This window comes from Ostrinia furnacalis, unplaced genomic scaffold (assembly GCF_004193835.3).
Source record: "Ostrinia furnacalis isolate ACB-3 unplaced genomic scaffold, ASM419383v2 OfSCF0868, whole genome shotgun sequence".
Lineage (NCBI taxonomy): Eukaryota > Metazoa > Arthropoda > Insecta > Lepidoptera > Crambidae > Ostrinia > Ostrinia furnacalis.
In genome coordinates this window covers 473,392-499,064 of record NW_021131107.1, presented here as the reverse complement: position 1 = coordinate 499,064, position 25,673 = coordinate 473,392, and the positions used below count along the sequence as shown (strand labels likewise).

The window sequence follows — 25,673 nt, the reverse complement described above, 5'->3', positions numbered from 1 at the left end:
CGAGTAATCGTTTTATCAAAATGACCCTTGTGAATACGGATTTAGAACTGTTTTTCAATGGGACGACGTAACAAAACGTCAATGACAAGAAATCTCTGAGTTACGATCCTATCGAGTAAGGCCCAGAACAGACGGTGAAAAGCAACTGCAACGAAACTGCAACTGCTAGTTACTTTTGAGTTGCATCTAAGTTTCTGCCATAGCGTCCGTTGAGAGACCACACATGACGTGACCAGTTTGAAACTTTCAGTTTCAGTTTCATTCATCAGAATCATCAGAAAGTTGCAGTTTCGTTGCAGTTGCGTTTCACCGTCTATTCTGGGCCTTATAGTTCTATCGAAAATGACCCTTGTGAATACGGATTTAGAACTGCTTTTCAATGGGACGACTTCTGAACGTCAGCGAGATCTTGACTGTCAAAATACGTGAATTAGGCCGCAGTACTTTTCCACAATAAATTCCAATCACGATTAAGACACAGATTGTGTTTCCATTAACGTCTACTCAATCAGAATCAGGCCGAGCTACACTGTTTGNCGCAATTTGTCCGCCTTCAAAGTTGTCCGCGAATTAATAACCAAATAAAAAGAACACGGACCTGTTAACCGTCGGGAAAAACCATCAACATTTACAAAGCCAACTCCGCGACGCGACGTTAAATAAAAAGTTGGCAACTGTCCGCAAACTGCGGATAAATCTCTGTTTACTACGAGTTAACTTCGCCTTATCTCCTGTCAACAGTTTAATTGGGTGACGCTTTTAAGGCTGCAAGTTGATTTATGCGAGCATCCCGGCTACTTGGATGCAACAGATGTATTTTTGAACCATACTCAATTGACTTCTAAAGTTACATGATAGATGTAGATTATACTTTTGTTTTGGAAACATAATGTATATTTTGAACTTGTATTTAATACATAATTAAGGATTTGTGTTTCATTGGTAAATGTGGGTACCTGCTTAAATTCACCCCATTTATATTAATGTTGTTTTATTCTTCTGTTCTCTTGTTTCTTTCTGTATTTTTATTTGTTTAGCAAACTGATACGCGTCTGTTGAACTATTTATTTTTAACAATAATGTACAATTACAGGCACTGTTTGGTATATTGTAAAAACTTAATATTTATGTAAAACTTGTAACTATACATGACTGTTTGATGCCTTAAATAAATAAAAAAAAAAAAGATTTATTAAAACGTAATCATGTTTTGACACTTTTAAGGCTGCAAGTTGATTGATGCGAGCATCGCGGCGACTTGGATGCAACAGATGTAATTTTTTGAACCGAGCTTGATGAGAATTTGTGTCCTAAAGTTAGACGACGTATTATAGATGTGTAGTATGTATTCGTATACAGGGTGGAAACGATAAGTGATCTCACGCGATTATTTCTAAACTATACAAGATATTGAAAAACTGATTACTGATCCTGAAAGTGCTTCACGAGCTCTTTCAAACGGTACCAGTAATAGGTTACAGAATAAACTGGAACTATCCGAAAATTCAATGTTTCCAGCTTCTATACTAAATGTATGGCCAACCACATAATATTAGAAGTGTAATTTATTTTTTGTTAAATAATAAACTTAAAAAGTCGGTTAAATAAACTCGTAACTTGCATCTTATTTAAAATTATTGGTGGAAAACATTAGTTTTAGGCTTTACTTGCTATAATATTATCAAGAGATGAGTGCCATGACTGCCCATGACTGTGATAGTACTAAATGTATGTAAGATGGAAACGTTAAATTTTTGGATAGATCCAATTTATTCTGCAAGCTATTGTTGATACCGTTGGATAGAGCTCGTGAAGCACTTTTTGGATCAGTAACTAGTTTTGCGATATCTTGTGTAGTTTTTAATATTATGTAACTTTACCAAATGTATGGAAGCTGTAAACATTGAATTTTCGGATAGTTCCAGTTTATTCTGTAACCTATTATTGGTACCGTTTGAAAGAGCTCGTGAAGCACTTTCAGGATCAGTAACCAGTTTTTCGATATCTTGTATAGTTTAGAAATAATCAAGTGAGATCACTTATCGTTTCCACCCTGTATGTATGTTGTATGCTCAGATCATAGAAGGGAATAGATGTGAAACGGGGGCGTGGCGCGTGTCTCCGCGATATGCCCAGAAACGAACATCGCCCGCGACGCCAGGTTAGTCGCGATTCAGTCGTACTGAGGAAATGTTCACCGATATTGTTGGATAATGCGTCGTAACTTGCAATAACATGAGTGAAACGAAGAACTACAAGGACAATGAAGTCATTTACCACATGTAAGTATTGCAAATNTGTATACCATTATTTATAATTATGGAGTCGGTGTTGGAAGATTTGAAGATTTTACAGTTTCCTTGAGCTGTCACTTGACAGCCTGGCACACTTTTACGATGGTGGATCAAAGTATTTTGGTTTGACTATAGAGCGTGAGAACACGCACACAGTCATAATTATTTTAGTGTGAATAAAACTAGCATCGAAATTACCTAAACTTGACATGCCACGCGAGACGTAAACGCTCTTAACGTCTACTCAATCAGAATCAGGCCGAGCTACACTGTTTGTTAGCAAGTAGTTAACTCGCCGGTTAACTAAACTCGCGTGACTTGAGACGGGAACGGGCTCGCTGTAGACTTGCCAACTTTGTAATTATGACGCGTTTGTAATAACTTCATAGCATTTCATGGGTTAAAGTTATGGACCCCAAATTTATAATATCTAAGATTGCGCCTTCAAATTGCAGCTGTCCTTAGGTTCAAGAATAATAAACATAACTTTAATTAGTTAACACAAAACTACGTAATAATCCACAAGTTTAAAACGATTCGATATTATCTATGTGTTTTGATTTTTTATGCGTTACTACATAGTTGAGAGAAGTAAAATTAAAAATAATAATTATGAAACTTTGTGACTTGAATTTTAAAAGACTTACATAATTTTTTATACTAATTTAAAAATGTAACCAAAATTTCGTCATAAATATACTAACCAATGACTTGTATTTGTCAACTGAAATACAGGATTGCCATAGAATTTTAAATTGAACGTTGATAAATAAAATATGAAACCGCATGTAATATTTTTGTTAACTAATAAATATCATCTGTTATTAGTTTTGTTTGTCAGCGTTCAATTTTAATATACCTAGTTAACCTGAAATATGCGTGATTGTAATGCTTTTATTGTTAGTATCAGAGACCGCTAAAGATTGTACTCAGTTTCTTGTCCTGTCCGTGAGATTCCTATTGTTAGAAGTTCTGTATTGAAACTGTTTCTTATGAGAATTGTTGTAGACTGTTAAAATGGCGTTTTTATATTGGAACCCCCGAAGATATTGAAATTTCCTCTTTTAAAAGAAGAAAATAATATTTAAGATTGCATCTCTTGGTCAAACATAAGAAATAATATTTCCTTGTAAATTTGATCATTATTACTGTCTGTCTGTAATTTTTTCACTCTTAAACTCCTAAACCGATTTTGATGAAGTATGGCAGATTTTAAGCTATTTACGCCCGCTATAAGTTCATTCTGCAACAGGCTGAAATTGACACGGATGAAGCCGCTTGCAAAAGCTAGTAACTAATAAATAGAAAAAGAACACATGGGCCAATTTATATCTATACTAGATTTTGCTCGTGGCTTCGCCCTCGTGAATCTAGTGTTGTTACAGAAATATCTCTAAGCCGTCCTCATAAATCACCTTGAATAAATAAAAATAGGTTGTCGTTTTTGAGTTTGTTAAACAAATAAAATAAAAATAAATAAATTATAGCGAACAGACTCGGCAACGGACTTTGTTTTAAAGTATGTAGTGATTGACAATAAAGAATAAATTATATAACAACGCCATTTCTACCCCTCTCCAGCCCGTTTATGTCTGTGTGTGTTATGTACGTGTGCGCTTCTGTTGCAGGATGCTGTTTTGTGACGTTTTTCACGCGGAAAGCGGCTCTGAAAGCGCAAGACGCTTTGCACAATATCAAAACGTTGAGTGGGGTAAGTGCGTTTATATGTTTACATTACACGAACACAATCGCCCGTATTCACAAACATTACTATGAGGTCTCACAGTGCGCGTGGACGCATAAGGTCACACACGAACCAATCACAGAGCTCTATTCAATGCTGTGCGTTCGATTTGCTGCTTCACTTAAGCAAGCATTGTTTGTGGATACGGGTATGACCATGATCAGTGTGCTTACCATGAGCTTACGTTAGGTGTCCTCGCTAGCGAGTACGTAAAAAAATTACATTAAATGTATGACAGATTATACAGCGCCCCTAGCGGCTACTTTCAAGAACTAAAATCTTCGCAGATTTTTTGACGTACTCGCTAGCAAGCCCATCTAACGTAAACTAAGTAAGCACACATGTTTTTCATACAATTTTTCTCTTTGATAGGAAGTTGTTCTGCTTCTACTCTAAACCGACAGTTAATTAAAATTTTCAATATTCATTACGAAAATGGCTAAGAATAAACTTTGAAACGTTTAAGTTATTTATTACTTTCCGATACATATGCGTCTACTCTAAACCAACAGTTGATTTTGTCTGTAAAAAAATCTCTTGATATGTACAAAATTTCTTACGAAAAGGGCTAAGACGAAACGTTAAAACGTATTTATCTTACCAAGCCCGCAAATTCTAAATACATTGTTAAAGTAGCAGTTTAAATTTACAATTTTAAAATATTAGTATTGAACATTCTATAAAAATAAGTTTCGCCAACGCGTAGTTTCACTTTATTACATTGTTGCTACGGATATGGCATGCGTTACGATGAAATCTCGCTGCTACGTACTTTGCTACGAACGACTACGAAATAAGCTACTAATGACTACGAATTTATTTGATCAATTTTGTAGATATTCCAGTCAATTACTTATTGTAATGACTGAGAAAAAATATTGAGGAAACACTGATTTATACGCTTGTATTTTAGGGAATCTTACTTTTTCCACCATTTTACCTACTTTGAAATAAAAAGACCTTAAAATGCTTAAAAGCACACAAATTCACTACCAAAACCGTTTTTCTTTGCCTTTTTTATCCAAAAAACAAAACGCCCCCCTGGGAGCTATTTACAAAAAAAGACGTGAATTGTGTTACTTCTTTCGTAGTTTCGTATCGGTTTCCCAAGACAATGTCGAAAGTAATTTTTATCAGGATATATGCCATTCGCTCTCTCCTGGGCACTCGTGAAGTGCAGTTGTGCACTTATTTCCCTGAGGCGCTATCCTTCTTCTAGAGGCTAATAATGCAACGAGCAAAGGAAAGGGTGGACTTCGCAAACAATTAGAAAAACAACTTGAATTCTATCTGGAACTGATTGCACTGGGAACATAAAACTTGATTGTAATTTTATTTGCTTTAAAAGATGTTTTGCGGCGGAATTAATGAAAGCAAAATACTATTATGGAAATATTTATTTAGCTGAAGTGCTTCATCTATTTATTTGTTGTGTTATGTAACTTTTCACCGTTTGCTTTATTTTGTCATATAAGGGAAGGTTATCCTCAAAAAACACATATGGTGCTGTAAGCGATTCGTTCGTTCGTTCGTTCGTTCGCAGGAAGGTTATCCTCAAAAAACACATATGGTGCTGTAAGTGATTCATTTTTAAAATTATAATAACATCTATAGTCTGGTCGCCGAGCACGTAGAATTTCGTCCAATGACCCCAAGCTATCCATCCTTATCGCTCGCGCGTAATTATATTGCTGTCGCGACTGTGTGACGGGCGCCCGCAGTGAGTGTGCGAGCGCGACAGCAACATAATTACGCGCGAGCGATAAAGATGGATAGCTTGGGGTCATTGGACAAAATTCTACGTGCTCGGAGACCGGGCTTTAGACGAGAATGTCATTACGACGGTAGGTACGGCCGATCATCATGCTCTACCATAAAGCGTCTTATCCACTTGTAATAGATGCTATTTTGCGACAAAAACTTACTTACACAGCCAGATCTGCTGTCAACTGTAGGCACGTCAAGACAGATCCGATCTTATCTAATTAATTCTAATACTAAAATCACATTGTGTCACGTCAAATTGTTTGTGCAAATTAACATAAGGCGTTCACCTGTTGCGCGATCGGTGTCCGTGGTAGTTGCATTATTGCATTACTATCTCAAGGAGACGAGCCTGAGTGAAGGAGACAAATAACCGCAATGTGAGGTACAGTCAGTGCTACCGCATACTTTTTTAAAGATAGAAGCAATTTGTATTGTCCAAATTACTAATAGTCCCGATAGCCCCTCGTTAAATAAGCTTGTGTTATGAGTGGGCTCACCACAATAGTCGAGCGACGGTGGGATTCGAACCCGCGTTCCTCGGATCTCGAGTCGGCCATTCCGACCCCTTGGCAGCAAAAGACATACTTATAGGTTCTTCGTTCGCAATTCATGTCATTCAAAGGCTTATGATGCACAAAATGTAAACAAAAAATAGTATTTTGTATGATCAAAACTTGGGAAACTTATTTTTGCTACAGGTTTTTTTTTCTACCGGTTTGCTATCGTCAGCAAAAACTTAGGCCCAGAACACACGGTGAAACGCAATTGCAACGAAACTGTAACTTCTAGTTACTTTTGAGTTGCATCTAAGTTTCTGCCATAGATTCCGTTGAGAGACCACACATGACGCGACCATTTCAAACTGGTTTCAAACTGGTCGCGTCATGTGTGGTCTCTCAATTTTTTAGTTTGCTTGTCCCTCAATCATAAAAATTCAATTGTAGAAATGAATTCTCACGTATTTATTTGAGTGCTGATTTTCAGTTATTTTACTTAATAGTCATCTTCTTACCAATCGGTGGTTCTTCTATAACTACCCGCACTGTGAGACAGCCCACTCGATACCACATCTCCAGTTGTTACGGAACACAATCGAATTACTGACTCTTCGCGCTGTCATTTAGGGCTGCCACGGTACATGGAAAAAAGATTAACGTCCCAGCCACTTATTTTGTTATTTTGTCAGCTTGACGCGGCTGAACTTGAAACTGACGTGTTTTGTTTCTTTTTTGCGAATGTTTTTGTCGTCCGCTCACCGTTTGCGTGATATGAAATCAAGAATATTCGGTGCCGCACAGAATATCAAATTATGTTGGTAGGTTTTGTATTTGGGTACAAGTTGATTCATGAAATTATGACAGTTATTCGGAGAGATTTTTATTAGCATGCTCTTGTTTTAAAATACCGAATAATATAATACAGTCATGCTATGTATAATGGAACAATAGTTTATCCAATAAAGTTAAGAGGAAAGAGATTAAGAACGTCTTTATAGCAAGTACAAAGTAGCATTAGCGGTACATATGTAGTAATTGCACTATTGCTCATAATTCAGTAGCTACTTTATTGACTTCGAAAGGAAAAACTAACTGCACATGAAGCCCCAATCATAACCTCGACACAATCTAAAATGGCGTCCGTCAAAAGTAACCCACCATAATTTTCCGCTCCTTCTCTACTTTTATTTTTACATCGCATTTGTAACCTGCCAGCCCTGACAAACGTTCGTCTTTCTTCCCCGTTCGGTGCTCATCTCGGTGATAATTCAATTTCCATTATATTATCGGCGTTTTTTCGCCCTCGATTGATTCGGAACGCCACACTTGATGGAAGTGGCAGCTGGGGGGCGGAATTGGAGAAAATATTTGTTGATTGGAAGCATTGTTTGAGACAGCGCTTTTCGATTGTTTCCTGGGAGAATTTGGGGGAATGTAATGATACAATAATAGAGCTCTCTATGTTGGGACGATGGAAATGTAGCGTTTTTGTAATGACAGGACTGTTCTTAATCTTTGGGATGCTGACGAAACTACACTTCTTAATATTTTTGCGGAACTTGCTTAATAAAACGTACATAAAGAGACACCGGTCACATAACCAAAATTCCTCCTAGGGCCTAGATCATACAGGCAGATGTCAGGTTCAGATCCTACTGGCACGGTAATGTCCGTTTGCTCCCAATCGGATTCGAATCCGAGACCATCCAGTTCACACAACCATCAAACATTAAATTAAACTCTAACGCCCTTCCGAAATCCCATCTCTTCATATTTTAACAGCATCTGACTACGACAGAGTTAAGTATTCCCAACTCAAAGGACCCTAAGTCGAATCTGCGGAATAGTCCCGAACAAAGTTTGGAACTACCCCATCGGCTTTTAATAAGTAACGAACTAATAGCAGCTTAGAGTTTTGAATGTTTAATAACCTTATCCATTAGCTGGGAAACGGTTTTGGGTGATGTCGCTGCGTTTTTTGTTTAAAAAGTATTTTAAATTACTTGAGAATTTACTTGTCTTCAAACACCTGAAATAATATCATTCACAAAAATTTCAAGATGAAAACTAGCAAGATGGTTTAAGTAGATAGGATTATATTAACACTTTTAAATCGGTTTTAATTTGGTCAATCTATCAGTTGGATCTATAACACGATGACAAGTCAACTAAATACTGTGGTATCTTTTGTATAAGTTGTAATTTTGTAACAAAAATGTTTACCCTGATGGGCTGTACATTATTTATTTATATTGTATTCCACAAATTGGATCTTCATAATTAACGTAGAGTCGAATTAACGGCGACCAAGAGTTTTAAATATTAGATGACCGAGTCCATTAGCGATGGAAAATAAGGCGTTAAATTCCACTCCCGTTGGATTTTATTGATATTAAATATTTTTAAATTGAATTTCAGCCTTACTTCAAGAGGACAGGGTTTAAAATATAACAACTATGTGGGTGTTAAATGGATTTTGATCGTGAATCAGTTTTGCAGAATGTACTCGTAAAATGTAATCTTCTTATTAATTTCTTAGTAACTTAGGAGTTTCCTTTTGTTACATTTGATTAGATTAAATTATGTAGAAACGAAAGTTAATGTATTAAAATTGGCTGAGTGAGAGACTAAATATTTTTCGTAAGATCTGCTGCTGAACATTCCCTGTTTTTTTCTTCTTATACTTACTTAAGTACAGTAATTTAAGTTTCACTCGACGCAAAATAAATCAACTTTATGCTGTAAATTATTATCATAAGCTATGTTATTATTTTGACTACCTTCCGTACTTCTAACTTTCATTGATTCTTAATCAAAAATAAATGTCTGTTACAACGAAACCAATAGAGAAAAAAAAATCCACCGTCTTTTGTTTAGAAAACAACGGCCTCAATTCGCTATTCGCTTGTTTTTCGCCCTATTTCGCCCGCCCTATATTTTCGAATTCAAGCTCGTCCCAAGTAATTATTTGCTACCATAATCGAAGTTAATATAATTAACTGAAATTCCGGGAATTCCCGGCGACCTTGGGCGAACTATGCCGAAAGCCGGCAAGGAGCCGGCCGCTCCAGAGATTGTACCAATGTAGGGTGGCCAGACGTTTTGTAACTGAATTACAGGACTGAAAACAATGGAAATTAATCTGTTTTTTTTACCAACGAATTGAAAAAATAACTAAAAACGTTACAAAAAGACGTTGGATGAAGGCCGTTCTTAATCAGCCAGTCTGGAATTTGTTGAGGGAAACCTATATGTTCACACTCCACTTTAACTTTTATTAATATGAAGAGGCTCTTATTTCATGCTTTTCCTACGAAAACGTTACGCCAATGTCGTAGGAAAATAAACGACATCCTTAATTGTTATAATAGGTACTATTCTGCAACGAATATTCACATTCTGTCCTAATTTACGTAAAATGCTGGTCACACTAGCGTCGTACTAAAAAGTTGTAGTTTACGCTTAAATAACTCTGCAAATATGCAAACGCTTGCAAAACAAAAATAGTTTGCAAGGAAAACAATAGCATGAACTTTGTGAATATTTTATACAACTTCCCATGAAAAGAATGAATTTTCTTATTTAAAAAATTCAATTACTTAAATTTACTAAACAAGTAAACAAAAAAGTATACATTAAAGATGTTTTAGTTAGGTTTGGATGATAAAACTGAATATAATGAAAATCATCTACACTCAAGATGAAAAAGAACACAGGCTTGAATAAGTACATGCCCTAGGTGAGTCTTACGTGATAATCGAATCTTCGAATCGACCTTCCAAGTCAAGAAAATCTGTCTCTAAGTATTCCCTATTCTGTGATAATATCACGCAATTTCTCCGCATTCAATGTTGTCCGCAAATTAATAACCAAATAAAAAGAACACGGACCTATTAACCGTCGGGAAAAACCATCAACATTTACAAAGCCAACTCCGCGACGCGACGTTAAATAAAAAGTTGGCAACTGTCCGCAAACTGCGGATAAATCTCTGTTTACTACGAGTTAACTTCGCCTTATCTTCTGTCAACAGTTTAATTGGGTGACGCTTTTAAGGCTGCAAGTTGATTTATCCGAGCATCCCGGCTACTTGGATGCAACAGATATATTTTTGAACCATACTCAATTCACTCCTAAAGTTACATGATAGATGTAGATTTATTAAAACGTAATCATGTTTTGACACTTTTAAGGCTGCAAGTTGATTGATGCGAGCATCGCGGCGACTTGGATGCAACAGATGTAATTTTTTGAACCGAGCTCGATGAGAATTTGAATCCTAAAGTTAGACGACGTAAATATAGATGTGTAGTATGTATTCTGGTTGTATGCATTGTAGCAACCTTAACGTTAAGCTCTGGGCAGTCCCAGATATTGGCACGCTTAAAGTTTTCTTTGCCTAGATTTAGTATTTGTCGGACAAATAGATCAAAATTACAGTCGACAACTATAGGTACTAAGTACTCGCATATTAAGGAGAAAGCATATTTCATAAGCAGAGTTCTTCAAAGTATAGCACACAAATTTATTATGCCGTCTGTACTTTATATGGTTCAAGATTATGCATTTATGTTTTGTTTTACGCTCTACATTATTATTAATGGGTTATCTCATATATTATGGCCTAGTTAATTCTACTTTATAATTAAATATCTTCAAGTAATGCACGCAGAAATCGACCTGGCACTCAAATGTCTTTGCTCAAAAAGTATTGTAATACAAGTTTGCGAAATTTTCACAACCTCAAAATTGAACAGCGGTCAAACTAAAACACGAAGTAATGAAACCATTTTCTAAATATTAACTTCGTTAACAAATTGCTGTCAGAATTGTGTTAAAAGTTGAGGCAATTTGGCGAGTTTTATTATGATGGGTTTTAAGGATTTTCTTGTTATTTTAACTGCTTACTTTTCAAAGCGATGAATCGCATTACGCGGTTTTGATAAAGTTAGACTCAAACAACTAAGTTGAAATCTGATTTTTAGCACCATATTTTGTGTCTGACTAGGCTTGTTTAAAGCTAAACACACAAAAATACCATACAAAACCTGGGTAGGTTTTCCCATCATTTCCTAGAGTAATTTTAAGAGCAAGCTTCCTAACTAAAATGTTTACCAAAGACTCATCACTTTTTTGCGGGTTTGAATCTCGGGTCAAATATCCCTTACACTCTGCTTCGTGTTGTCGTCGTCGTTTCAGCCAAATGACGTCCACTGCTGGACAAATTCCTCCCCCAAGGTTTTCTATAGTGAACGGTCCTGCGCTGCCCGGCTCTTCTCACGACCTTTACCAGATCGTCGGTCCACCTAGTAGGAGGCCTGCCCACGCTACGTCTTTCAGCCGGTGGTCGCCACTCGAGTTGTGTTTGGACAAAATGTGCAGTAAAATAGACTTAATGAATAGTCGTATTAGCTACATAATTTTGAACTTCTCTACTGCTGTAATAAGCAAACTTAAGCCATAGAAACTTATTCAAACATATGCAGTTCAACCTAGTTACTAACACATGTCAACCCTACCACGTAATGCACGAGCTATCTAGGTCACCAAGAGCTTATAACAACATGACCTGTGACTGGTAGGTCGAAATAATGCCGTGAAGTCCAATAAATCAATCCAGGCACGAGCAACGTAACCCGCAAAATAGAAAAGCAATATTTTCTTCGCGGTAGGAGTGTGACCGGACAAGTTGCGTCTTTACAATGTCTTGAGTGACTCTTCTAATTCTTTTTAAGTTTAAAAAAAAGCGTGCGGAGCAAATTACTTTATCAAATAGAACACATAAATTGTTAATTATCCTTTATTCCCATACATAATTATAATTATTTAATTTAAATTTATCAGAAACTATTTTTTTTTCATTGTTCTCACGACTTAAGTGGTGATTTTGTTAATTCAAATTCAAATAGTTTATTCAGTACCTACATAGGCCCTTTTCAGGGCACTTATACACGTCCCAAACATAGCTTGCTCTGCCACCACTTCGGGACAACGATAGAATTAAATTCCCATGGTGTAAAGAACAACTTCTTAACTCCCGTTTGTTTTTTGTTAGCTTTTTACATGAGAGTTTCATTGGAGCCAAGCTGTAGATTGACAGGAGTTGTAGTGATAGAAAAGAGTGGTGGGATTAGTCCCGTTGCTCCTAACTTCAGGTTATCTTATATGTACATATTTGTGTATTCAGTAATGTCCACTATAATTAAAAATGCTTGTTATTTCTTAGTGATGGACTTCAAAGTGATACCTGGGAGTAAAGGCTCTTATGAGATGTCGCAAACTTTAAAAAATCTGTGATTACCTGTTGCTAATTGCAGACTTGAATCTGTCCTTCAATATAGAGTCATACTAAAGTATAATTTCTTTTCACGGACTTCAGGTTCCGTACCTTAGTATGCTTTAAAATATGAACTGTAAATACGCCGCTTGCTGGTCACGGCCGAACTTTGATCGATAGCCGGGATTATGATCGAGTTCCCCCAGTCTTAAGTAATTGACTGGCTCCATTAGGACGCCGGGGTCCGGTACAGCTGGGCACGGCTTTGTCTGATCCCTGTCGGCCTCCAGTGATTTATAAAGGAATTTGTCCAGGTTTTTTATTGATTGTTAACACAATCAAACGATTTAAGAGCGACATTGTTGAGGAATTGCGATTTTAAACATTTAGCCCTAGCTGCGCTGGTGTTAAAGGCAGGAAAGGTAGGAGATAACTATGAATTAACTATCTGTACAAAAGACACAGGGGTCATTTTTAAATACAATAAAAAAATACAACTCATTCATCAAACGACTCAACTCGTGTTATCTTTTTCCTTTAGATTCGGTCTAGATACTTTTCTTGTCTAAAACAGTAGTATTTGCCTTCCATAATATTTTCTAATCACATATTTTCAAAAACGTATAATATTTATAAATTTTTCAATAGTTTCAACCTTTTTCAACTCCACAAACTCATCTCACTTTCCCACAATTAACATAATTCAACACTTCATAAACAAACGCAGCAAATTTTCCACTTACTTAACCATTTAACCCTTTCATCGTATGCCGCGTGTAACGGGTTAATCGCACGGCCGCAAGTCATCGCAAGGGAGCCGACGTCTCACTCAAGGGTCTATAGTTTGCCCGATTATTCATTTGATGTTGGGCACTGGGCAGTTTTGATCCGGTCCTCTCTTTATTATCGCATTATGATGTCTTCCTGAATTCTATAATATGTACCTAAGATTATTTCATAATAGAATTGGGTTTTTGAGGATCAGTATTCCCGTCGCCGTTGGTCAAATGCGGTGAACCCACTCGTTTTTTCGGTGGTAAAAATGAATTGATTTTCATACTCGCCGTCGTAGTCAGGTAGCGGGTTATGCGAAGCTCTCCCCTCCAGAAGGGAGGTGCCTACCCATTAAAAATCCACTATCTCAGTCCCTCGGAGGGAAGTGGGAGCTGGTGTAGCGAGGCCTTACCCAACATGGCCGCTATGAGTGCAGACTCCATCTTTAACCACGTGATGTTTTACAGTAATTGCTTTGTTGCCCTGCCACTGACCACACAAGCAAAAGCTTAGCTAAAGAGGTTAACGGGACTATTAAAAAACAACAGCTTTCACCTTCCATTACATTTGAAACTTTACATAATACAATGTCGTATTTGAGTCCCATTGCTATGAGATTTAAAAACACATTTAGGCGGCAAAACCAACTAATTCCATACATAATAAAAAAATCAAACGTACCGCTCCGAAGAAAGTTTGTCCGCATCGAATACGGAGCACGTATGTGATGGATGTGCGTTACGACGCCGATGTATTGACGCGGAATTCTTAAGGAGGCATCGAATATTGATGGATAATAATTTAGATTTGAAGATTTCAACTTGGCGGGTTTTTTGGATGGATTCTAAGAGGCGATTTTTCTATCGTCAGATAACTTTTTGCGGTAATAAGTTTGAGAAATTGACACTTTTTATAAAGAAAATGTGACGATCTGACAGTTAATTTCCCAGAAAAAACTGACAAATTATAGCAAGCCTTCGGAGTCTCTTATTAAATAGGTAAGTTTTTAACCAAGTCTGTCACCATAACGACAGTGTTAACAGCATTGTTGTGTTCCGGCAGTTAGAGTCAAGACAGCCAGTTCCTCTGTGGTTGAGGATTCCGAGTGAAGCTTTGGCGTAATCATCACTTTCCATCTGTGATATGCAGGCCAAGAGCTTCCCCTTTGTAAATAAAATGTTTTCTCTACATCTGTATATCATATTTATTCAATATTGAAAAGCAAAATAAAGTGTAAACCACAGTTCACGTCTCAAGAGCATGTAACATATTACTATGCTTCTGTCATTGCATTTGATATTCTCAAGAAACAAACAGATTTCCTCGACGTACCAGGAATCGGATATAAGCCAAGACAAAATCTGAATACTGTGATATTGGAAACACTAAAGGAAATATAAAATTCAATTCGAGCTGTATCGCGTGGGATCTGTGTGCGATTGATTTTATACATCTTAATGCTATTGCAAATAAGATAAGGTTATGAGGTAGAATTGGAATCGTATAGAATTGACACCTACGGATAATTATCTATGTTTACACGTATGTGTGGAAATATTATGTTAGATGTATTTCAGGTGCGTACTTAGATGACCATTACAGTAAAGTGCATTTGGTAGGTACAGCACATAAGGCTTTAAAATGTTGGAACATCAAAACTATTAAACTGGATAAGGTATCAAAGTTCACTTATAATAATATGTGCTGTTATCTGTTCTTGAAGATTTTAAACCTGTGATTTTCACTAATAACTGTTACCAGTCAGGCATCATCTAGCTCCAAGACGGCACAACCCTGACAGGTACTTAAGCCTTTTTAATTGTAATATTATAAGGAAGCCAACAATTTTCCCCGTATACACGAGCCTTAAACTGACATCAAAATACAAATGCCGATGTAATTTGGGTGACAAAGGAAGACCCAATTACTTTGCCCAAAAATAGCCAAAAAGGGGAAATCTTCGAAATTCCATTTCACGGAATTAATGATAGAAATACGTCTCATTTTACTCTACTTTGGGGTCCATTGGATGTTTGGGGTCCAATTGTTTGCGAAGGGGGTCCGGATTCCAAAGTGCCCCACGGAAGCAAATCTATTATCTGTCATATTTTTACCTAACTGTCCCACCCGTGACACAGACAGGGTGGCGCCACCGTCAATACCAGATCGCTGGTTCCGATTTTTTCCACGAAACTGTATAGTTGAACGATGGTGGTCAGCTGTCAATGTGTTTGGTAGGACAGTTCAGTGTAGTTCATTTTTCATAGAAATTTTAGATAATGTTACGTCAAGTTACACAATGTCTAATAATAATATTGTGCAACGTAAAAGGTTTTTTTTTTTCATTTCAATATCGAAGTTCAAAGACCTGCAGATTCCGTAAAGAATCTTACCTACTTTTGAAATTACAATGAGCACAGTCACGTTAATTTTACGACATGCCCAGGCGGCCCGAGCGACCCCAATAAAACAGAGGTCCGATTCTGCAAGACGTTTTCTGCAGACCCACTTCTATGCGACTGCTGTTTTAAGAAAAAAACCTGAAAACCAGCTTCTGCCCGCGGCCTAGCCTGCTTGGGTTTCGTTCGATTTTTTTTTTTTGTGATTAATCATTTTAAAAGTAAGTATTATTATTCACTTTTTATACCATTAACTATCGGTCAGTGAAAGTAAAGTCAATTATTTTCAAGATTAAATAGTCAGAACAAACAGTTACTATCGTTTCCACCAAAGGATGTCCACAGCTGGACAAAGGCTATAGAAATTCCCCAAGAATTTTAACGACTCTCAACTCTTGTGGAAATAAACACAGGCAAATTTGTTGGAAATTGTTTTTACGCTTGATTTTAGATAATGTAACAAGTTTATAGAATTGTGGAAAACCTTGTCGGAGGCCTTTGTCCAGCAGTGGACGTCATTTGGCTGAAACGAACGAACGAACGAACAAGTTTATAGAATAAACTCTACATTTTACTAAAAAGTTATTTAATATTACAATGATTACTTAATATCATTTATTGTTACTCAGAATAGGCTCCCAGATCCGCGTTTATCGCTCGAACCGTCGAAAAATTTAATCGCTCCAGCCGCTACTTTTATAATTTTCCGAACAGGTGCCATCGAATTTGTAGCCGCCATTGTTGGGGACAGATTCGAGTCGGCGCAGATTAGCGCGGCCCGCAGTAATCCGAATATGACCCCAAGTTGGGGCAAAACAGAACAGCTTGTACTGTTTTGACATCTATTTTAAAAATACGTTTTCCGTTAAAACATTTCGTATCCGATCCATACGTATATCTTGGTCACGTTAACTGCGCACCTGGCTGGAATACGACTCGCGTTCGCCCCGCCCGTACCAGAGCGTCGATGTGACGTCACGGCAGCCAGATGCGCAGTTAAATTGACTGGGACAACCCAAGACGGAACGTTATGTTACGTTACGTTCCGTCTTACCTAAGTCTGTCACCTTTACAACAATGTTAACAGCATTGTTTGTGTTCCGATATTTGTAAGTAAGATAGCCAGTTCGTCGGTGGTCGAGGATTCCAAGTAAAGCTCGCTACCACCTTCGGCTTGATCATCACATTCCATCAGGTGAGATTCAGATCAAGAACTTCCTCATTGTGGTTAAGGGAAACAGTGCGATGGTACAATTTTCATAATTTTTGGCACAATACTTTTTAAAATACAAAAATATTAGATTTGAAGAATCTTCTTTAGCAATACACTTCATCATCATCATCATTTCAGCCATAGGACGTTCACTGCTGAACATAGGCGTCCAGCGCTTCCCTGCTACCTTTACGATGTCGTCGTACTGCTGCTGCGTCGTACGCTGCGTTTTCCGGTACACGGCCTCCATTCCAGAACCTTGCTGCCCAATAGGCCGTCAGCTCTGCGTACTATATGCCCTGCCCATTGCCACTTCAGCTTCTAATCCGTCGGGCTATGTCAGCGACTTTAGTTCGTTTACGGATCTCCTCATTTCTGATTCGATCTCGCAAAGAAACACCAAGCATAGCCCTCTCCATAGCACGCTGTGCAACTTATAACGCAGTACACTTACAAACTTTAATTACCGTCAGATGTTAGACGAATTTAATTCTTAAAGACTAAAGTTAATTTTAGGTTTGTTAAAGTGTAACGAAAAAACTGTCTTGGCTCTTCTCTCATAACCATATCACATCGCTGCCCCTCATATTTCATAATGCGCCCCCACTGTCTTTGCCGATAATGCGGGGGGTGGGGCTGCCCCCATGTCCCACATGCCCGATTCTTGATATGTTTATTAAGGGCTTTGATTATGTTTATGGAAACTACAGTTCGCTTTGCATAGTTTCAGATTTGTGTACGAGTTTTAGGACGTATCCATTTGACTTTGATAACTGTCTCAGGATTTGGAGTGCTAGTTAGTGTGTTGTTATTCTGATGATTTGTGTTTCCGTTTCATGCATTGGAAGTTTGAAAGTGTGAGAGTTTCGATTTGAATTGAAGTGGTTTTGGTGACTAGTTAGATATTATTGTATTATCCACTGACTAGCGGCCGCCCGCGACTTCGTACGCGTGGATCCCGTTTTACAACCCTTAGGGGTGGAGTTTCGTAAAATCCTTTCTTAGCGGATGCCTACGTCATAACATCTAACTGCATGCCAAATTTCAGCCCGATCTGTCCAGTGGACGGGCAGTGCGTTGATAGATCACTATGTCAGTCAGTCAGTCAGTCACCTTTGAGTTAGATTTAATACCTGGACTTAACAATGTTAGACAAATTACTAAAAAGTATTTTATACAATAAAATGTCCATTCATAATCGGCCTGATTTATTTTTATACTCTCTACCTTCGCCCTGATTGTCGCTCTGTGTTAATTCAACCTGTAGGTTAAGTAGGTACNGTAGGTAGAGACGACGGCACATCAAAATAGACACTGTGGCATCTAACCGCCTCTGTGGTCTAAACGGTAAGACCACCTGCTTCAGACGCAGAGGTCCCGGATTCGATTCCCAGTGGGGGCAGATTTTTCTGTTCGGTTTGGTTGGTGGTAGGGCTTGTACTAAGTCCGCCTGGCTAGCTACCACCATCTTACCTAAGTCTGTCGCCATAACAACAATGTTAACAGCATTATTGTGTTCCGGCAGTTAGAGGCAAGATAGCCAGTTCCTCCGTGGTTGAGGATTCCGGGTGAAGCTCGCTTCCACCTCGGCCTGATCGTCACTTACAATCAGGTGAGATACATACAGGCCAAGAGCTTACTCGTTGTGGATAAAAAAAAATCTTATGTATTGGTGATAGGGACGATTTTTCAACAAATCTGTTTAGTCTAATGTCGACTGTGCCTACATGAATGTGGTTATCCTAAAAAGGATAACCCCCTCACGACCGAAAATCACCAATTTATTAAAAGAACCGCATTGAACCGGTAGAAAACTTGGGTTACCGGTTATCGGCCCATCGGCCCGGACGGCAAAATGACGCACGGCCGGATAAGACAATGTAGCGGAAAGGTACACCCGGGTCAACCCGGATCTTTCAATTTTCCTGATTGCGCGCGACGCGACGGGTTTTATATCTTTATCCAATACGCTTGCTTGGTCAGATATGTGACGGTTAAGAATTATGCTATCACCGATTTTTGGGAACACTTTCCCGGTATTATAAGGAAAATGGTTGAACAATATCACACAACCGGTTAAAAATAGAGAAAATGATGAAACAAATTTTATTGTTCGGAACAATGACGCTGAGAACCGGTGATAAATACTCCTGACAGCACTAACTGGACTGAAATATTTTTTTTAGTTCAAGTGCATTCATTATCTATCGCTATAATTTATTTTTCACAACCCTGGTAAGAAAACCCAATTTTTGCTTATTAATATTTTAGCTTGCTGACTATATTCGGTAAAAAAATCGACTTTAAATTCAATTTTACTACGGCCACTTCAATTTCAAAAGCACCGATTAAAATATCGTTCGACAAAAATGCATTTTGTATTGTAAAAGTCAGCCGTCCGTTATGTTGTCATTTAAATTCATAAATCGTTTTCAGGAAAGGCGTTGGAATAAACCAGTACTAGGTAATAGGTGGTTTAAGGGAGGTGATACACTGGTAGTAGAGCTTTAATTGTCAGAACTTTGACCTTTGTAGGCTATCGTTACTGAAAATTAATCCAATCAAAAAGTAAACTTGGGAGCTTTCAGCAAAATTTCGGAAATAGCAATTTTCACCTCCTAAAAACGTTCCTTCAACGTGGAAAGCATTGGGGGAGGCCTGTGTTCAGCAGTAGACGTCCTATGGCTGAAATGATGATGATGATGATGATGATGAAAAACGTTGCTTTAAATCAGACCCCTCTTGGGATGTATTAGGTGCATTGATTATATTGCAAACTGCATCAGTTACTAATGGCAGCATAACAAAATTAACAATAGGTATAACAAGAAGTTTTAATAATGCCATTTTTCAATAAAAAATATCTGAGGTGCAGACGACTGTAATATAGTTTTAGAGCGGCGTTACATTGGTGTTTTATTGAGCTTGCTTCTCTAAATCGTAGCTTCTGTTTTATATCAAATTTTAATACGGTGCTACCAATAATACAAGATTATACTAGCACGCGCTAGTTTGATGGCTATTGTTTAGCCAGTTATCACTATTTTATTTTTATTTTACTGTGTATTTCAAACTCTTTTTTCCTTCGAGTATTAAAAAAAGCTTATCACAAAAATCGAATTTTGATCGCATTATTTTATTTCAACTGGCTAAAAACCGATTCATAGCTACTACATTACCTATTTTACGGGGACTGACCTCTAATGGGCGCTAAAAAAGGCGCGCAAACTTCCAGACGCCAGTGTATTATCTCACTTACAATGACGGTTCCGGACAAAAAAGTCAATGTTTCATGATTGATGGCGATCTAATACGATGATAAGGGAAATGGAGTGGACAAAAAACATATGAGGCCACGCGAAGCCGCACCTTCAAAATCGATTTTGCTATCGTGCACCACTTTTGGCAGCAGTTGAAAGTAGTTTTTGTTGAACTTTATTGCTGAAAAAGATGACTATTGGACTTTTTGTCACCGGGAGGTCGTTGAACTTTCAAAGTTTGGTTTCGCACGTGCTATTTCTTTGATGTGACTTTTGTCATTACAAGGTTAGAGACACATGCCTCTGGGACCAAAATAACATTGATTACTCTAAAACATGTGTAAGTCTGGTTTAAAAACATAAGCTTCCATTTAAGACATGTTTCGAGTTGTGGTGAGAGAATTTGTGATGGTCCAAAACGAGCGATGATCTAGAAGAAATGAAAACGTTTTTCATACCTTTTCTTTCACCATTCAGTTTATGATGCTAGATCAATGGGAAAGACTAATAGGACTGATATACTGCCGAGTGCCTGAATATTATGCGGAATAAGTAGCCGTAATGTTTGATAGCTTTCATTAAAAGCTCGATTTTTACAGTTACCTACTAGTGACCGTAAACTTAAAATCTTATTGCGTGTGTTTCGTAGGTATAGTCCACTTTAAGAGAAACGATATTTTTTTAAATAAAAGTATTTTGATAAAATCTACTCAAACAGAGCTTGAACTGTCTCAGATTTTCTAACATTACTTCACATAGTTAATATTAAAAGTGAAAAGTGAATAGCTGATTGTATGGCACATAGAAAGATCTCTTTGAAGATACTTACTGGTCTGAGGTGGTGGAAACCCGATGACCTGTAATACAGGTATACTAAATACCTAGCATAGGCATCAGACTCGCACAAGAATAAACGTCATTCACTATGTAACTATGTATGTTTTTTGTGTGAGTAAAATAAAGATTTGTTATTTATTAACTTTATTATTAACATAGAAATCAAAGATAGATTTTACCTTTCAAAATAATATTAGTAGAATATTGGAGGTGGTGTTATAAAAATACCAGTTTCCACTGCCGCACACTCACCAGCAAATATAAATCTTGGTACGACATTCCCACTAGTCCCCCGGCTGACCCGGTCGTGGCCTGTATGATTGACGAGCGCTCAGCCGGCCCGGATAAGACAATGTACCGGAAGGAATGACCTGCACCGCCGAATGTACGCCGATCCGGGTTTATCGTATGAAATAATGAACCAGATAGACCGGGCTGGGAAATTTTTGGCCGTACGGAAAATGAACTAGAGGAAATTTCAGGGATACTCGATTTTGTTTTCAATATTCGTAAAATGATGTGAGAGCTATTTTTCAAAACAGTGTAAGGTCACTGCTAAAAATTTAGTTTGTGGAAATGACTTAAAAATATTTTTAATAATAAATAAATAAATAATAAATACATATTCTTCGAAATACTTCATGTTCAAGGTTTCGAAGAAAACTTTTCTTCGTCGAACGCTTTGTAGTAAACGCAATTTGATAATAATCTATTTTGTATTTAAAGGGTTCGGTAGTTCTGACAAGGAATCCTTTTAGACAATAATTATACGTATAGGGTATCTTCCATGAAACTCTCAGTTTCAAAACAGCGAAACAAATTGATTCCCCGAAAGTAAATTATCATGAAAATAACCCGAATTCGTCTCATTCTTAAGAGCTTAGCAACTTGAAACGGAAAGCTCCGCTTGATAAACTTCAGTCATAAACCAAACCAAATCCAGGTAATATCTGCCGCAAATTACATCGTAACGCGTCTACCTCCAATTAAATCGGGAACATAAGTCCATCAAACTCTACAACACCCCTTAATTGACTTAAAGATTTTCTATTTGCCTCCCACTTTCATAAACTTCCGAAAGCTCGTTACAAACTGGTCTATTCTAATGAGCTAACTCCCCGAACTGTATTAGATAGAGAGCTAAAACTTCATTCGGTTCAAGCCAACTTTAGCCGAACACTATCCCGATATTCCCTGATATTATCCTAACAAGAGTTAGGGGGCAACCTTCAATAGCAATTATAATTTGAGCCCCAGATGCGGAGTAAGCTTTAGACTTCAAAATTGAAATGTTAACGCAGGGACGTGTCAGGTTACGCTGGTGGTGAACATAATGGTAGTATCCATAACATCGCTTCCGATTGCAGTCTGTTCACGTATCTACGGATTGAAATCGTGGTCTGTATGGGTTTACAACGAGTTTCTATATGGTATAGTATATTGGGTACTTAACTAACAATGTGTCTACAGAAATCGATAGACGTGCTACGCTCAACATAAATTTTCTGGCTAAATTCTCAAAAGAGCTAAAATAATGTAGAGAATAAAATACAATAAATTGTTTTGTCACAAAAGAGTTTTCAAACTGATACTTTTATTATAAAGATACTATTCGGCTGTTACTTGCGGCATTAGTGTTTTGTTTACATCAGCAGGCAACGTCAACAAACCGCCCAATAAAAGCCCCAGCACACTAGAACATCAATTTGTATATTGAAGCTTTCGTGAAATACTGTTACTTCCGATCCTCTTTGGTACCTCTAGCACGAAAAACTTTCGTCTTCAAATCCTTTGTGAAAACCTTCTCACAACGACATTGATGGTGAAATAAAATTCGATGCCCAACCTTCGAATTCAACTATAACGTGACAATCTTGACTGTCAAAATTAGTTTCGTGCTACCATATCTCATACTAAATTCACTTTACGTCACGTTCATTATTCGATCTCGATACAAAAACAAATGTCACGATTGTTCTTGCTATTGTTCTTAGTTCTTGTTACGGCCCTAAGAGGCTGTTTAAGTTTTCATACTAAATCTTTCGATGGCGATTCGAATACGCAAACGATTCGAAGAATTCGAAGACGAAAGTTTTTCGTGCTACAGTTATACTACGTCTCGCATGCTTCACATATTACAGCTCGGGGAAAGGATTTGCGCAAACATAGACCGGACAGGCATTGCCCGCCTTTTGTGCGGCGACATCTAGTGGAAGAGGCAAGAATGTTTTCTGAAGGCTTCAAGTCGGGCAGCAAACAGACCTGCGGCGGACGACAATATCTTGGAGCGTCTTATGATGTGGCTTTATTGTAACTGTATCTATAGATATTATCGGCATTTTTAACAGTGAAAGAACATATAATAAGCACTTATGGCTACATTTTTTTTTAATCACAAAAAGTGCTCATATCCCTTGTCCATAATAATATTACAATGAAAGAAAGAAAAACATTTTATTTAGTCCAGAATCCATTTGTTGTACACTTAAAATTCGCTGTCGGTTGAAGTGGTTTTTTTACAGAGCAAGGAATTACAATGCCAAAAATACAACGTGTAATGTCCAACGTAGTATGACCTCACTCAGCCATGACCTCCACAGCGTAGCCATGGTCTTGACCCTGCTTTTAGTTGACTCATTACGACAAAGCCTAAAGTCATAAACGTAAAAAACCTATACTTGGTTCGAGTATGACGAAAAACATCCAAACAGCATTCGTTAAATCTATTCACAGCACCGCACCGTCCACCTGAATTATGCAGCCAACCTTCAGCGTTAAGCTGTAATAATATCCACGAAAAACCTCTTTAATATTTCAGTCCCCGGCCCTAATATTCGAATAGCTGCAACAGGCGAACCGTTCACTTCTAAAGTTCATACTCATCCCGGTCCATTAGGTGGGACAATTTTGCCGACCCCCTAACTTTGGGGGCATTGCCCCCGGCTCTGGTTTTCGAGAGCCCCAAAATAAATAGGGATCACAGGACTTTTTTCCCCAAGATTACTTCCACGTGGTCTCTCACACGTGAATGGAATGAGAGCTGTCAATGAAGAAGAAAGTTTGGCGGGTGTGATAAGGCTTTTCTATTATTTCCATATTCGACTTCGTTTTTGTTATTGTTTCAATGAGTGGCGTCGATGCTGAAAATATGTAAATGTAAAAGAATTGGCCAAATACAGCTTAAACATTTCTTGAATCTGATTTTGCTTGATTAACTCTTGTTTCTTGCGGTGAGCCAATTTTATTTTATTTGTATCAACTTAAAACTAAAGATACTAAGCCTGTACAAAACATAGCAACTGCAGATGTAACTCTTGATATCTAGAATCTACATACAATCCTACCATTCTCCTCTTTTTCCGGGTATATTATGATTCTAGTAAGCACACGCACCGTGTTGCAAACTTAAAATGTATTGTGAATTTGACTAAATACACTTTTCAACTTTTTTTATCATCGCCCCTATTACATGTGCAATCACGTCAAAAACCAGAAGTAAAATCCTTTCAAACTCTTCTTTCCTAGTTCATCAAATCTCACTTCACACTTGAAACTTCAAAAAATCCCACAAAAAACCCCGCGCTCTCGTCAGTCCATGTAACGGGGCAATCTCGTCAAGAATTCACCTCCCGATGCGGATCCGTCGCGAGGCCGTGATTGTGCCCTGAGTAATTTCCCTAGACGGGAACTTTGTATTTGCCCCTTCCTCTCTTATTGACCGTCAAACAGAGACCTTTTCATTGTTGAAATAAGATTTTCAGGGGAAATATTCGCCATAAGGAATCGAGAGGTTTTGTGTTGGAATTTTAAGTCTTACAATTATATGGTTTCTGGTTTATTTATAGAAGTTACGTGGCTGTTGAAAGTTGTCATTTTTATTTGGGCAACAAAAGTACACATAAATTATAATTGCTATAATGTGTTTCTTAGCACTTAACTCTATGACGAAGTATGTTTTCAGATTTCGATCGGATTTTTTTCAGTTTTTGATGAACAAGAAAATTTTTGAAATTTCTCGAAATTTAAAACACACGTGAGGAAAATCGCGCGCTGAAATATTTTTTCAACAAATTACTATTCATTACAAAAAGCTTACTTACTACGTTAAATACTTACTGCACTCGAGTAAAATAATTGCCTACATTTATTTTTTACCTGATATTATTCTACATGTTTAATGCACTTCTTGGTAGGAAATAGTGCACACTGCACATCTTTTTGTCTATCCGGTGCCGTCGATCGAACAGCTATCTAGACTGAAACAAAGGCATACCAAAGTAAGCGAGGAAACGCTGGGTATTCCACTAGTGATGCAAAGTGAACGAACATATGGACATTATTGGACATGTCCCGATATGTGAATAGAATTAACACATTTTGTAAATGTGTTAATTCTAGGTGGTCTAGTGGGTAATTTTTCAATGTAAAAAATAAATGTAGGCAGTCATTTTACTCGACGGTAGTAAGTATTCAACGTGAGTGCGTGACAACAGTAATCAAACATAAAATGTGGCTCTACTTTTTGAAGCAAGTATATTTTTTATTACATTTCTTTCTATAGTATTCTGGTCACATTAAATATTTATGAAAGTGGTTTATCCATTACACTCG

At 37.5% G+C, this 25,673-nt stretch overlaps 1 protein-coding gene across 8 annotated transcripts in view; it reads left to right on the top strand.

Annotated features, from left to right (window-relative positions):
- Positions 1 to 25,673, top strand: part of LOC114350339 (CUGBP Elav-like family member 1) — a 204,302-nt gene that overhangs the window by 20,324 nt on the left and 158,305 nt on the right. For 7 of the 8 annotated variants that reach the window (XM_028301099.1, XM_028301097.1, XM_028301103.1 and 4 more), the window contains exon 4: positions 3,923 to 4,005. The exons of the other annotated variant lie outside the window; for it this stretch is intronic. In XM_028301099.1, the coding sequence (XP_028156900.1) occupies positions 3,923 to 4,005 (83 nt within the window). The remainder of the gene's footprint in view (positions 1 to 3,922; positions 4,006 to 25,673) is intronic. 8 annotated transcript variants of the gene reach the window in all.